At 39.5% G+C, this 16,082-nt stretch overlaps 1 protein-coding gene across 3 annotated transcripts in view; it reads left to right on the forward strand.

Moving 5' to 3' along the window:
• ELOVL4 (ELOVL fatty acid elongase 4) overlaps positions 1-16,082 on the forward strand; it is a 53,608-nt gene that overhangs the window by 23,433 nt on the left and 14,093 nt on the right. For all 3 annotated transcript variants that reach the window (XM_089530870.1, XM_089530867.1, XM_089530868.1), the window contains 2 exons: positions 8,628-8,815; positions 11,924-12,004. In XM_089530870.1, the coding sequence (XP_089386996.1) occupies positions 8,628-8,815; positions 11,924-12,004 (269 nt within the window). The remainder of the gene's footprint in view (positions 1-8,627; positions 8,816-11,923; positions 12,005-16,082) is intronic.

A 16,082-nucleotide genomic window follows, 5' to 3' on the forward strand; every position in this document is an offset into this window, starting at 1 on the left:
ACCTTCCTTAGTATTTATTCTAAGTCCATGATGTTTTCCGCTAGTAGTATTGTGTCATTCACCTACCTGTAGCCTTCCATACATCTCAAAAGTTGGTTTCCCACACCTATAGACATGGATTTTGAAGTATACAGAGGTCTGACATGAGGAGAGGTCACCCTTTTCCTTCTTCTGACAGAATCTCAGCATTGGATGCAACCCCTAAATTTCTTGACATTAATTAAGCAATCCCTACAGGGCATCAGGAAGCACTTAAGAGGAAAATGAAAATAAAAGCAGAGAAGGAGTCTAAAATGTATAGATGAACTATGGGTTCATAATATATATTAGAGGGGATCCACTGCACACCAATAGCCTAATACAGTCAGCCCTCCTTATTCACTGATTTTTTTTATCCACACATTCAAGCATCCACAGCCTGAATACACACACACACACACTGTAAATTCCAAATAGCAAACCTTGATTTTCCATTTTAAATAAGGGACATCATTTTGATGTGCCATGGTATTTAATGGGACGTGAGCATCCACAGATTTTGTTATCCACGGAGGGTCCTGGAACCAAACCTCAGTGGATACCAAGGGCCCAGTGTAGGTTGGTTTCTTTATCTCACACACATCATTGCAAATAAGAAATTAGTGCTGTACACTTGCACCATGTCAGTGTTAATTCCCAAGACAAGATAAAGCCAACTTTCATCAGAACTATCACATAGCTGGGTGACTTGTTGTGACCTTAGAGGAAGCAATTCATGTCAGTGGCAGTGGCACTAGGCAGCATAGCATGACATATATGTAGATAACTGCCTGGCGTCGCTATGGAGTGCTCCAGACTTTCCTGCAAATTTCAGAACAAAAAGTAAGGTTTTTTTACACCAGTTGGGGGTGGGGGAGCAAAGGTGGATTTGGTGTGAAACTGGCCTCATTTTGTGACGAATGTCAAGATAAATCAAGGATTTGGCCCTGCATCATGAAGACATGTCATGGTAAGAGTGGAAGGATTTACATGGGTTTAATTGGTCCATGTAGACATGCCCATTGAGAAAAGTGCAATGTCTTTTTGTCAACTTTAGGCACATCTGGTTGAACTCATGAGTGAATGGCAGGTTCTTCTTCATGGTCTCTGTGCCTCACATAAATGTGTATTGTGCCTGCTCAGAGACTCCATTTGGAAAGGTTTAGATCTTAGTAGCTTTGGTAGTTATGCGCTGACCCCTCCAGTCTACTGTGCGTGTCCTAAGTGCACTAACAAACAAAATACTGTTTTAGTTCACTTCATTTAATTTAGGTTTATAAACAACTTTAAAAGATATTTGGGGATAGTGACTGAACAGAAAGCTATCAACCTACTTCCATAGTACAATTTTCTCCTCCCTGACCTCAGATGTGGATTCTTAGGAGGACGGGGGGATTCATTCCTCATTGACAGGTGGCATTCTATTGGAGGATGGGCAAAATAGAGTCCAAACCAGTATATATTTCTGAAGGCACATACACATATGCACACAAATCCTAATTTTCTGAAGTAGTAGAAGCTGTGCATTCTGTTTGACTCTTTGGGATGATCAAACTGTTCTTCAGGAATCCTGTGTTTAAGGAGGTCTGCTTCTGGACAGGAAGAATCATGCTAAGTGGTGGTTGTTGGGGTTTTTTAATGCTAGAAATGTATTATTTATATTGCATAAAGAACTATTGTAATTGCATTCATTTTGTTTTGATGTCATATATGGTGTGTGATTATTTTGTGCTTGAGGAGGGAACTCTTAAAGTGTCATGAAAACTAGAGATTTCTGTGGTCTATTCCTATTTTTCGTAGCTCTTTCAAATATTAGGAAAGGTGAAATTAGGCAGACTACAAATTTGTCTTATAATGGTTAAATGGAGGTGGAAGACAGTAGTATACATCCATTTGGTGAGGCTGTTGTATAGCGATGTGAATGTAATGGAAACTCCCATGCTTCATCATCTTAAAAGGGTGAGAAGGAGATCCAGAATGCCTTAACTGTCATATAGGGTGCCCCCATGTGTGTGCTGTGCCTTCACGTCACCTGCCAACTTTTATTGGCAAGATTTTATTAGGCAAGGAATGCTCAGAAGTGGTTTGATACACTTGTGGAGACTAGCCTTCCCCAACCTGAATCCCTTCAGATTTGTGAAGACTACGGTGCTCGGCAGACTGCCCCAAAAGGGTGGGCTGGCAGTACCCGTTTTTCCTCTTGAGGGACACTGCAGCAGCCAAACAGTGCGACCTCCCTCCACAGCAAAAAGGACCCACTGAAAGGTTGGCCCACTGTCACGCATTGATGACAGAAGTGTGGTACCCCGTGTGGACAGGAGGCCACCATGATGGTGCCACCGCCACACACTAGGGCTCGGGACAATGCGGTTACTCCGCAACTCCGAGCCCTAAAATCAGCCCCAGACTGTTATTTTCCAGCAGTCTGTACCAGGCCTACAGTTCCAATAAACCTTGAGCCAGTCTGTTGTAACTGTAATCCAACATATCTGAAGGGACTCAGCCTGGAGAAGGCTGCAGAAGGGTCAGAGGCCTTCATTGGGAAACAGTGAGCTCTCCTAGTCATTAATTTGCCAGACATGAATCCCATACAACAAAGAGAAAAGGTTTCATTCTCTTCTTTTTATGAAGATTTCTGGGTTCCTGTAGGAAGCCAGTTCCCTCAAAGCTGTCAAAAGAGGCTGGCCGAGATTGCAATCCTATATCCACTGCCTTGGAGGCCCTGAGAGACAGGAAATAACACCATGAGTGAATGATTGAATGAAACACAGGGATGGGTAATCTCAGTCCTCTGGACTGGATCCAACCATTTTGGAGCCCCAATCTGACACTTTGCGGTTCCTCAGATTACTGTGCCCCATACCCCACAAAAACATCCTTGGCAGATTCCCAGCTTTTGCATGATTCCCTGTTCACAAATTGATATATTTCTCCTGAAGCTTAAATGTACGAAGATTAAAACTAAGAGTTTTGAGCTAAAATATGCTGTTATTTTTTACTCCACCCTTTTGCCTTTGACCTTTGAGAATTTATCTGAAAATGAAGTCGGCCTTTGAGCATAAAGAGGATTCCCCACTGTTGCTATAACACTTAGAACACTTAAATGTCACTTAGGCAGGATACAGACGGGCAAAAAGGGGTGTATTCATGACATCATGAAGGTAGAGCCTTCAGACGGGCCTTACCTGAATGCCGCCATGAACATGCCCCCCGCACGCCCCAAGCGGGAAGAAGCGGCATTAAAAAGGTGCTGCTTTTCTCCGCTTCTTTTCCGTTTGATGCGCAGCTCCGTCTGTAAGCTGCTGCACCGGTACGCCAGAATTGCTATGCCGCTAATTTAAGTTGCCCATTTAAAAGCTCCGTGTCTGCTGCGTCGCATAATGAGTCAGGGTCCTGGAACATGCGCAGTTTGCAGTCAGGCTTTAATTGCAGCGTCAGCTGCCATGCAGGTGTGGAAGCTGCAGCACAGCTGCAGCGCATTTTAAGACTCGTAACCCTAACCCTAACCCTAACCCTAGAGCAACATGTACGCATGCGCTGCTTGGAAAGTTTGGACTTTAAAGTGAACCCCTACACACATTCCTGTGCCATTTTCACCTAACAGTAAAAAACGCTAAAACTGTAAATATTTACATATATACAAGGGAGGTGATGGGGGATGGCAGGGGGACAGCGGTGGCAGCGGCGACAGCTGTGGCTGTGCATTGCAGATTCAGCAAGAGCGTGGTGACCAAAGGAGAGGAGGCATCTATGATGCTGGTGACACTGGCAAAGTGCAAGCGGACAAGGATGCCAACACCAGCTGATCACCAGCTGGCAGGAGACCACCATTGTTCTTGGGCAGAGCGGGGAGAAAAATTTTAAAGGGGCTTGGGCACTTTAAATGTGCCCATAGGCTTTCTGCCGCCGCTGCTTAGCGCTGCAGCTGCGCAGCTGCGCATCCGCCAGCCGGCAAAGGAAAAAAAAAGCCCCATTTTTGGCCGCCCGTGAGGAAGCTGCCTCTCTCTTTGCAGCGTCCTCCGAGGCGGCGGTTTGGAAACTCCGGGTCTGAAACGGCCCCAGGTGAGGCGTCTTCACTGCCCCCCATGTGGAAGCCCCATCACCTGAGCCCGCCCCCGGGGCGGGCGGTCTGGAGGCTCCATATTCAGCAGAATACACCTCCAAGACGTCTTCTCCTGCCCGTCTGTATCCCGCCTTAAAACAGTTGTATTGTTGTTGTGTGTCTTCAAGTCATTTCTGACTTATGACAACCCTCAGACAACCTGTCACAGTGTTTTCATGGCAAGATTTGTTCAAATGGGGGTTGCTTTTGCTTTCCACAGAGGGTGAGAGAGTTTGCCTTGCCAACATTCACCCAATGGGTTTCTGTGGCTGAGTGGGGATTCAAATCATGATGTCCAGAGTTTTAGTCCAAGTTTCAAATCAATACAACTCACTGGCTCTCACTGAAAACAATGGAACTTACTAAATTTATAGAATTGTATTATAAAATGGCTGTCAACTTTCTTGACCTCTCAAGAGGTTAGTCAATGCTGTTAGTCAAGGCATTAGTAGGTGTAGTGGCCAGAAGATGCACACTACTAAAGCAACATACTGGATTCAAAATCTTTGTTTCTAGCATCCGCTTGTTACATTTTTACCTCATAACTTTCTTCCATCATGGAACTCAAGTAGCATCCCTTTAACCTTAGGAAGGATAATGAGAGCATAAAGTGACTTTTTCTCCCAGGAAGCAGGAAGGGTTTTGTGTTATTGTTTGCTGTTGACTTTTATTTGCCTCTGGGGAAAAGAAGGACAAAGGAGGGACTCTCAGGAGCATGGAAAAGGATATGGTTAAGTCTTATTTTCAGTATTCACAAAATCAGAAAGCACTGATTAGAGAAGTGGCAATAGAGGCTGAGAAGAAGCGACACTACAGGAAAAATGAATGTGAACAGAATGTGAATGTGGCCAAGGTTCAACTTACTCTAAAGTATCTATCATGTGAAATGATGCCACCCTAATAAGACTTGTGATAAATGTGGTAATAAAAGAGAAGCAGTATTAAAACAAAAAGTTTACTGTTTAAAGCTAACTGAGACAAACACCAGAACAGCCAGCAATTTAAATGTCAATCTTAAACACAATATATATTCTACTGAAAGAAGCAGTTGCTTAGGTGGGATGGCTGGCAAGTTTGAAAACACATTTAAATACAGAATGTGAGTAAGTTTTTCCTAGTGGGAAAAACATGACTCGTTTGTCCATTATAGTATTGTTCACTGTGTCATCTTGTTGTTGCAATATTTCACTAAACTATTAAAGATGAGAATTAATTATACCACCTGTTCTAAGGCTGCAATCCTCCAGCCACTTATCAAAGAATAAACTCCACTGAATGTATTTCTTTTGAGTAAACATTCATGCTGTCATTTCTGAAATTAGTGGTATGTACAAGTTTCCACTTACAGCTTTGATTATGTCATTAGATGTTAACAAGCCACTTTGATACTCCCACAAGAGAATGAGAAATATATATTTATGCATCAGTTTTAATACCTATAGGCAGTTCTCCTGGGCTGAGCTCTGAATCTTATTGTAATTAACTGTGTTGACAGGGATCTCAAAAAGCTTTTATACTAGTCTGTGATGGAGGTCGCGGTGGTGGAGAAATTCTTGCTGAGAATAGAAGCTTGTACCTGAGATCCTTGGTTATGACAGTAATTGCTGTAAACTTTCATTGATGGATTACATGAAGTCTTTTGTAGACCTTCATCTCTGTGGCATAAATCCATCACGTTTACTATTTTCTATTTCCATCTCCATGTCTTATAACTGGAAAACTAAGCTTTGAGCTCAAATGGCTTAGCCATGTATCTTAATAGTCTGTCAGATTTCTTATTACTTTTTGATAGTCTGTCTCTATGACATCAAACAGGCAGACAAACGTTATTTCAGTCACTGACCAATAAATACAATCAGTAAAACAAACAGTAAATTTATAAACTTAATCTCTAATATCAATGCTTATTCATTATCATTTGTGGATGCAGTTTACATATAATGTAGCAAAATTTTGCCACGTCTAGTAAAATAGTTTTGTTTTGAGATAATGTAAATAAAAAGCATCAGAGTTTCTCAGAAATTAAGATAAGAAAGGGATGAGCAACTGATAACAAATATCTCTGTAAAACTGACAGTACAGAAGTATATATGCTATAGTTTCTAATGTACCTGTGTCACAAGGACAATATCAAACTTCATTAGGGACTTTCCTATATTTTCCTTCCAAAACTGCTGTTGGGAGAGCATTAAACCAGGCTCTCCTGAATTTAGGGCGTGTAATATAATATAGATATGTTGCTGGTGTAGAAATTAGCATTAGATTATTTGCAAAGAAAAAGCAGCTGTTTCTGCCTGGTATTCTGTATCTAAAATCCTTTGTTTTAACAGTAATGTCTCCATTACTTCGAAATACTATGCCTCCAGCATCTATTAATATCTCCTCTGATGAAGATTAGCAACTTTCTTAGCTCATGTCCATAAATCTTGTTTCTGCTTCTTTTTTAAAGTCTAGATTGTAAAGTATTTTCCCCCATTACTTTTTTCAAAGAGGATGATATCTAAAGGGCAAGGGAGGGGAACTGGAAGGAGCTATTCAGCCTATTTCTGATTTCTGAAGAATATTTACAATGAGCTGTCTTGGTACCAGTCCTCCACAAAAGAGCTGGAGTTCTGTGGCTTGATTGAGTCATAATGTTTTAGACACAGCAGTCTTATGGAAGTCAGATGAGAGGCATTTTTAATAGAGAACCACAGCTGTAAGGGCCTGTATGCTTTTTTCTTTTCCTTTTCCCATTTAATCACTATGCCCTGCTGCAGGACTCACACAGGTGATCCCTCCCTTGAATTGGGGATCATGCTGGAGAAGTGAGGGCTTTTTCTATATTCCCTTTTAAGCCCTTCCCCTTCTCTATTATCAGTAGGGAAACATAGCCTGTTGCAACAATATCTTGGTGCGCACTGTCTGTACCAATGAATGTATGCCTCCATCATCATTACATATGGCAAGTTTAATTTTCTGCATAGACGATTAAAAGAAAAGAAAAGCCAAGCCTAACTATCCAGGTTTCTATCTCAACAACAACATGTCATTTATATTGTGGTGGGCATGGATACATGTACAAATAGGTCTTCTGTTAGGAAAAATACTCAGATATTTGGAAAGGAAGAAGCATATACAATGCATGTCACAAACAGGTGCATGAGAAAATGAGTTTTGGAACACTGCCAGACAGGCAGTTCCTGCAGACATAACCATTATTGTTTCCTCTGTTCTCCATTTCTTTACTTTCTACATTACTATGTGTTACCTGGATTATTATTATTTCCCCATTTCCTATATAATACCATATTGACAGACCTTGGAAAAGTTACTTATTAGAATTACAACACCCACAGTCTTCCATCCAGCATGGCCACAGATAACAACTTGTTACTCGCAATTTACTTTTTCCAAACTATTGCTAATAAACATAGGCCAAAGGTCTGCCTTCCCCTAAATAGGGCAGTTGTGATGATACCTGTCCTCAGTCTGGTCTATATATATTTTGGAGAGCAAATGTGTTCCTTCCTTTCTCGTCTATCCACCCAGTGGGTCCACCTCAGTTTCAATACCTGTGGGGGATAACATTCTCACATGGCTTGTATTTTTAAACACTAACATTCACATGCCCTAATCTCATGGTTGATTTCCAGGTTGGATTTTGTTCTCCTAAACCCTTGGCATTTTATGCATCTCATCCTTCATTGTCATTCTCAAGTCGAAGTAGTTCAAAATATAAATACCAATAAAACATAAAAACCAATGAGGCAACATTAGATCAATTAGCAGAAACAAAATTAAGGTTAAAATATTAATGTTGTTTCTTACCATTTTTTTTGCTTCCCCTCCCCCATGCATATGGACCAGATAAAGATTTCTTGAAAAGTATACAGTTATATGGATAGTTGTAATAGAATTATATGCCTAGTAACCATAATATTATGAACAGTATAAAACTATAAATTGAATACCAAAGTCTAGTATTACTTAAGTCTACTAGGATTCAAAATACTGGATACTACAGTCAAGACTGTCCATGCCATTATATTTCTGATTTCTATGTATGACTGTGAAAGCTAGATTGTGAAGAAAGTTGATATGAAGAAAATCAACTCTTTTGAAATATGGTGTTGGAGAAATGTTTTACAGATACCATGGACTGCTTTAAAAAAAAACACCACCCCGAATAAATCGGTATTGGACAAAATCAAGCCTGAACTCTCCCTTAGACAGGATAAATAAGCTGAGGCTGTCATACTTTGGGCATACCATGAGAAGACAGAATTCATTACAAAAGAAAATAATGCTTGGAAGAGTAGAAAGCAGTAGAAAAAGAGAGACTGCAATTTACAGATGAAACCCAATCAAGGAAGCCATGAACCTGTGTTTATAAGACCTGGGCTGTGGATAACGGAGTAATTTGGGGGCCTCTTGACTGCAGATCCCACTTGTTTTTAAATGAAATCATTTACAAAATGTAATGTGTGAGGGTGTTTTCAGTCATTTCTTGTCTGCTTTTTCCTAGATAAACGTGTCGACAACTGGCCCTTGATGCAAACTCCATTTCCCACAATGGCTATCAGCACTGTGTACCTCCTCATTGTTTGGCTAGGACCAAAATGGATGAAGACAAGAGAGCCTTTCCAGTTGCGCTCATTGTTGGTTACTTACAACTTTGGAATGGTTATACTTAATTTCTATATTTTCAAAGAGGTACATCTGTTACTTTTCTTTACATATCTTTCTTTCTTTCTTTCTTTCTTCCCCTTTCTTCATTACAGTCTCCTCTCTCTTTCTCTCTCTCTCTGTGTATATATATATATATATATATATATATAGTTGCATAAATCTATGCCAACTCTGTCATTTGCACAATAGACTTCATTAGTACAGTTTCTGTATATGTAGGCTTGCAGTCCAAATTATATACTACTTATGATTTAGAATTTCCACTAAAGGAGCTAAACTATTTGATTTGTCTTGTATATGTTTTAAGAATCAAGTGGATATTTGTATATTTAATTTTTCATTGCAATTATTCATCTGCCTCCAAGGCTATCAAAGCAGATTTCTAAAAACTTGGTTTTTCATACGTGTGGAAGGAAAAGGCAATTTCTGCCAATCGTCTTTGCAGCCTCATTTGCTCCTGTAAATATGCTTCAGAGAGATGTAAAGAGTATTTGTAAAATTTCTCATCCTGCACAGAAACATCTCAACATCTCTTGACATTTCCTCATGATTTTTGCCTGGCGTATGCACTTTATGCATTTCCTCGTGATTTTTGCCTGGGGTATTATTTTTATTTTAAAATGTGGTTTGCACAAAACATTGTATTTTGTGCAAAAATATGTTGTACCTGCACATAATGTGTTGTATTATTGCAAAAATCTTACATTTGCATAACATTACAATGTTCTTGTGCAAAAATATCAAATGTGAAAAATAATTTAAAAACTCTTGCAGTCTGACCAGGTAGGGAGAAAACTTTTGAAAAATGTGAAGACCGACAGCCTTAATACTTTATAATGTTTGAGAACTCTCCAGACAGCATGAAAGGCAGTATTGGGATATGCTGCAAAGAAAAGGGGGAGTTTGTGAAAACTGTGGTCCCACTCTCTTCCTTCAACGGGGAGCACCTGCTGAATCCCAGTTCCCTCCATGAATGTACATGTCTGTACTCATGATGAATGGAAAAAGAGTTCAGTTTACACTTTTTATAAAATTTCATGCCCTCTAACTATCCTGACTTGGGAGGGACAGTCCCAATTAATCCTCTGTTTTCCAACTTTTTCAACAATTTTTCAATTGTTCCAGTTTCTCTCTCCTTTCCCCATTTCCCATTGGTGCAAACTGAGTTCAAAGTGCAAAAGTAGTTTGCCATCAATTAAATCATAAAGGAGGGTGAAGAGAAGAGGAGGGCAGAATCTTGTCCTCACCAGTAGTATGAGGCAAAAGCAAGTTCCTACAGCCTCTCCTAGCTTATGTGTTTCGATTCATTAATGCTTTTTGCCATCTTGATCATATTCTGATATTACTTGGTCATATGTGTCCCAGTTTTCATCTGTGAAATATTTCGAGATTATCACATTCACCCATGGCCGGGCAAATGCAGCCTGTATACAGCCCAGATGCCAGCCAGGCTTATTCTGTGGCTTTTCAAGAATGGGATCCCATCCTTGAAAAGCCTCAGAATAAGCCCTGCTGGCTTATTTATGTATACATCCAGGATGTATATGGACTGCATTCGCCCAGAGATGAGTGAATGCGATAAGACCCATTTAAAAAATTAATGGGCCTCTATCCCATTGAGGATAAGGTGCTTTAAACAGAATGCAATGATCTCCTTTGAGGGTGCAATTTTTAAAATTATTTCCTCCTTTGCTGTGCAGCTCCTAATGCCACTCTCACTCTCATGCTGATTCATTGGATTTGGTGGCCCTCTGGATTATCATGGGAAGTGGTACTGGAGGCTATAGGGAGACAAGGTGAAAATCTCCACCTCATCGCCTTCAGCTAGGAACTTTTCTTGGATTCTGACTCCCTCTGCAAATGGAAAGCGTCCTTCCGTTCACATCCACAGTCAGCCCATTGTCTTAAAGAAAATATTTTTAAAGGAGTAAAGCATTTAACATTTTAGACATAATTTTCAGAAATCAGCATAGATTTACATATCCACTTTCACACTGTTTTCCTAGCTGCCTAGTAAGGGGATATAGTCATACTGTTAGCCATTTGGTTAGTCCTAGTAGAAAACTCAAATCATTTTATGGGCTGATTTGTACTAGTATTATTTTGTTCTTCTTCTTCAAAATTCTGTTCTGCATGGGAGTTCTAAATTTTATTCAACTCATAAACTAATTATGAATGATTTGTTTGCTTTGACAAACTGGAATTTGAAACAGCTAGTCAATTAAGGTGACAGGTGTTTCAGAGGTTCTCCCTTAAGATTTTATTTGCATGACTGAAGTTTACTGTGGCTTCATCTTTGGAGGAAGAGTGCTGGGAAATGACAGCCCTATTGTTAGGGTAACCTACTTGATTTACACATAAAGGCCACAGATCTGCACCCAACCCATGTGAAGAGGGTGGTGTGGAATGACTTTTTATTGGGCTCCAATATGCACCTGCACCTTGAGACACCTGTAGCCTTCCATGTGTTATGATGGGCAAGCTCCAACTTGGCAGGTCATTAAGTTCAAAGCAACATTGCAAACTATGGCATGTTCAAACCCTGTGTACAACTCCAGTCCCACTCCTACTGAAGAATCTGGAAATTAAGGTCATGAGGATGGAGCAAGCTGATTGAGGCTTTTAAGGTAAGGTACATAAGAGCCTCAGTTTGAAGTGAATGGCCTGTTATGTCATGTAGCTCACTTGATATAAGAGTGGCACTGTGGGAGAAGAAGGACAGTAAAAGGAAGGAAAAGGTCACATTGGCCTGTTACAGACTGCCAAAATAAAGCTGCTTCGGGTCTCTTTGGAGGTATGCTATATAAATGATGCATGGGTCCTAAGAGTCTGGAGGTCGCACCAAAGCCACACTCCATTCCTAAGCACCGGAGTGCAGCTTTTGGTGCAGCTTCCGGATTCCTAGGATGCATGCATCATTTAAATAGCATACCTCCAAAGAGACCCGAAGCAGCTTTATTTTGGCAGTCTGTAACAGGCCATTATATGTTTTAATAGGAGGCACAGAAGGGACAACCCTTCTCTCTGTGTGTGTGCCAAACTGCTTTTTAAAAAATATATTGCTTTTATTGAGCTCTTTAAAACTTTTACCCACCCCCCCAAATAACAAATTTGTACATGTAACTTTTTCAGCTATTTCTAGCATCAAGAGCTCGGGGATACAGCTATATCTGTCAGAGTGTGGATTACTCAGATAATGAATATGAAGTCAGGGTGAGTAGTAACATCTAGTGTCAATTAATCTGTCAGCCATTTACAATTTAAGTGCCCTTCAAATGATTACTGTACTATGCCTGTTTCCTGTTATCTGTTCTGGTTCTGTTTTATTGTTGGGAACCCCAAATGAATCTTAATATGAAGCAACTGTTGGACACGGACGTGTGTGTGTGTATTTTTTATTTTAAAAGAATAAGGAGCAACACCTTCAGCAATTTCTTAAAAGTGTACATGCACTGGGTAATCTATAAACCACTTATTATAGACTCTGAACCATGAGACTGAAATAGTGGCTTTGGTCTGAAAATGCTGCTCCTTGTTTCACACAGCTCATACCAAAGGCACCACAATGACTTATCCAATACATGTAGACGTATGTGTATGTGTGCACCATCGAGGAAAGATAAGCTTTTTGTTCTTACTAGTGAAATACCTCTATAGATTTTTGCCACAATACCATCAGTTTCTTAGACAGTTTTAAAGGAATGGTTCAGAACAAGAATGAACAGCACAGATGTCTTGACCATCACCAACTGGTGTTTATTGATTTTGTTGTTATTTTATTATGTATTTGTGTGTGTGTTAAAGCCATGAGCCCATGAATTTAATAGGGGAGGGATCTCAACCTGGGGTGAACACACCCCAAAGGGTGCGAGATGGAATTTCAAGGGGTGCTTGTGTCCTTGAGTGTCCACAAGCCATCACTCAGTTGCTCAATTTAGATTGGCATTTTATGCACTAAGTTAAAAGCTTTTTTTCAAAGTTCAAAGTATTGTTTGTGGTTCAGTTTGTGGTTCAAAAATTAGAAATTAGACTTCTTCATCTTCAGTTGTGATATTACTTTTGTAGGGGGTGTAACATTAATCAAACATTTCCTAGGGGTGTGAGGCATAGAAATGTTGGGACTCACTGTCATAGGGTTTTCTTAGGCATGGAATACTCAGAGGTGGTATGAGCAGTTCCTTCCTCTGAAATATAGTCTATGGCACCTGGTATTTGTTAGCTGCCTTCCATCCAAGTACTAACCAGGGCTAATCCTGCTTAACACCCAAGGTCAGCCTGGTGTCTTTAAGTTATTTAGGCTCTAGATGTAGACTTAGGCAAATATTATTTCATAGCCAACAGCAAATGCTAATACTGTAGGCAATTGTCTTCATATATTGCAAGTTTTGTTGGGCAAGGTTTTTGCTGCTGTGATGAAAACCTGTTGAACCATGTGGGGAGCCAGTTCATTTTCCATGTGCACATAGCACTCTGGTGTGCCAGTGTGAATCAGGGCTTCAAGAAGTACAAGAGAGAGAAAGAGAGATTTCAAAAGTATAACATTTGAGAGTTTATAACATTTGAGAGTTTATTTCTACTGTGAAGTAGTTATTTACATGATATGAGGGGTGTGACATTTATGAAAATATAAGGATGTTGAATGATGGAAAACAAAGAATCTAGCTTTATTTTTAAAATATGTTTTGGCCACTGCTATAAAATAATAACAGAGGACAATTATATCAGTTCCTTCCTGATACCTTGCTATGTAGTTTGGGAGGAACCATTTCTGTTTTGTATCACAATGTTTTGATGACTCTGCTCCCAGTTCTGAGGTGCTTTAACATGAGTCTAGTGATAAAATCAAGAGCTTTTGCAATAGTGCTTCAGTCCCCTCCCTGGATTACTAGTATCTAGAGGCTTCCTCTTCCACCTGTCATATAAGGAGGCTGCATTTCCATTTGGCCTCATTCCAGAAAAACACCTACACTTAAGCAGATTTGTATCTTTAAGAAAGGCAATAGGCACAAGCATGTATCCACCTAGGCTGTGTCTGTTCATTATGCATTAAAAAGAATGGTGACTATGTTGCATTACGCAGTCTCTAAAGGAAATTACTCATATTAAAAAAAGCACCTATATATTCTGTTAGGGAGTGGACTATGGGACACTGATACATATCTTAAGTATTTGCATCAGAAACTTCTGTGGAAGCTTTGGGTTGAGAAATACAGAAGTACTTGTAAAATTTTGTCACATTCTGTCTGAGAGCTAATGGTTAACATCTGTATCCATGGTACATTTCTACATGCAACAGCAGGACTGGAACTTCCTTGCCTTTCACTGCCCTCTGCAGCCCTGTGAGATGTCAAAATCCTGTTCCAGATAATCTTCCTGGCCTCTCAAGGAATCTTGTTAGGGTACGTAGTGGAAGTGCAGAAGGGAGAAGAACTGCCAATTCTGGTGAAAGCAGAGGGATCCCACAGAAGTATACCTTTAAACCTGAATAGTGCGAAATGTCCAAGAGCTGGAAATATTTGAATCCCAGGTTCTCTTTCCTTTCATTAGTTTGGATTTAGGTATTGCAGATACTGTGTTTTTAATACTGAGTAAGCTAGAGCCATAAGGCAATTCATTATGACTGTCTAAATGTTTGCAATCATTCAAACAAAGAACTGGGAAGCAAAATCTGCAAGACTAACATCCCTTTCGCTCGCATCCCAGTATGTCTGTCAGACCCCCTGAAGGTTCAGGTCTGTAAGTGCAACATCAAGGTATAAAGATAATGCTGGTTTTATAGAGGGTTTTTTTTAAGTTAATGTAATATAGAGAAAGGAGGAAAAGACAAAGAAGCACATAAGAAATTATCATGGGCTAGGCATATATATGAATATGAGGCCTGCCTTGGTCCAGGCCTCGGAGGTAGAGAGGAACTGCTGGACCTCTTACCCTTTCCCTCCACCACTCCCTTCTCCTTTTGTGTCATGACTTTTTAGATTGTAAGCCTGAGGGCAGGGAATCGTCTAACTAAAAAGATTGTATGTACAGCACTGTGTAAATTTACAGCGCTTCATAAATAAAGGTTAATAATAATAATAATAATAATAATAATAATAATAATAATAATAAGCTGACTATATGTCCAAAATACCTTTTCCTGGAGTCCACCCCTATAAAATGAGTGTTCATGCTTAACCAAGATCTTCTGAACATTGAATAATGGATGGTGAATGTTTATTGCATTATGCAGTACATTGCCATGATCTCACAGTGTATTCCATATACAAAATTTCTGTGTATAGATAGGATACCCTTCCTGAAGAGGGTTTTCCCATTTTCCATTTTAGTGGGTGAAACCATCCTGAACAAATAATTTGTTATTTTGTTTCAGCCAGTAATTTGAAGCAACCACAGAAGTATCCGTGCAAAATAAACAAATGTCGGGACTACTCTGGCATGGATCATGGGGAAAAGAAACCCAGTTTAAAAAAAAAAAGAATTTTCATTTAAAATAGTTATTACAAATGTAAAGTTGTCTTAAAAACAGAAAGTACCAAGATCATGGACTGTCTCATTGACCCTTTAATCATAGTTGTTAATGTAATCTTTCTATGCCATCTGTCTCAACCGATCTAGATTTTACATCTGTGAAAGCTATTCTGAAAAGAAATAGTAAGACCTATTTCTGATCTCAGTTATATTTAGAATATTTAAGTATTTTAGATTATGTTATTATTGTGAAACTGGCAGAATGTACAAAACAAGATAGTCAACACTGCATTTTGTTCTCTTCTTGATGTTTATTCAGCAGGGTTTTTATTATTATTTTTTGTACTTGTAAGGGTAAATCCAAGTAACCACAACCCCCAAAACACAATTAAAAGTTCTGTTCAAGTCTTCTGTTGACTTCTGGACAATACAACCTGTCTATTTTTCATCTAAGCCTAGCACCCACAATCCTTTCTGTTCTCATTGTTAACCTATGTCTTTCTGGCTGTGGACAAATAGCTTAACAGTTCATGTGTTTTAATCATTTTTTTCTTAGATGAAAGCTTGGATATTAAATTAAATGTATCTTTGAGTTAAATTTATCTGGTTTTCCTCAAGCTGAATGCTGCTGAATGAATTACTGTCTGCATTTCACGTTAAACCTGATGGGTATTTTTTTTCATGAACAAGTTTTAACCTTTTAAATGAGTAGCATTTGTACTTTTACTGGGTGAAAAAAAATTGCATTTATTCAATGCACTCAAACAGAAAGGACATGTAATACCTTTTCAGAGCCTGTCTGTCTGAGCCTGGGAAGCTTAGT

Source organism: Sceloporus occidentalis, unplaced genomic scaffold, assembly GCF_023333645.1.
Source record: "Sceloporus occidentalis isolate IW3139 unplaced genomic scaffold, rSceOcc1.0.p SCAF_6, whole genome shotgun sequence".
Lineage (NCBI taxonomy): Eukaryota > Metazoa > Chordata > Lepidosauria > Squamata > Phrynosomatidae > Sceloporus > Sceloporus occidentalis.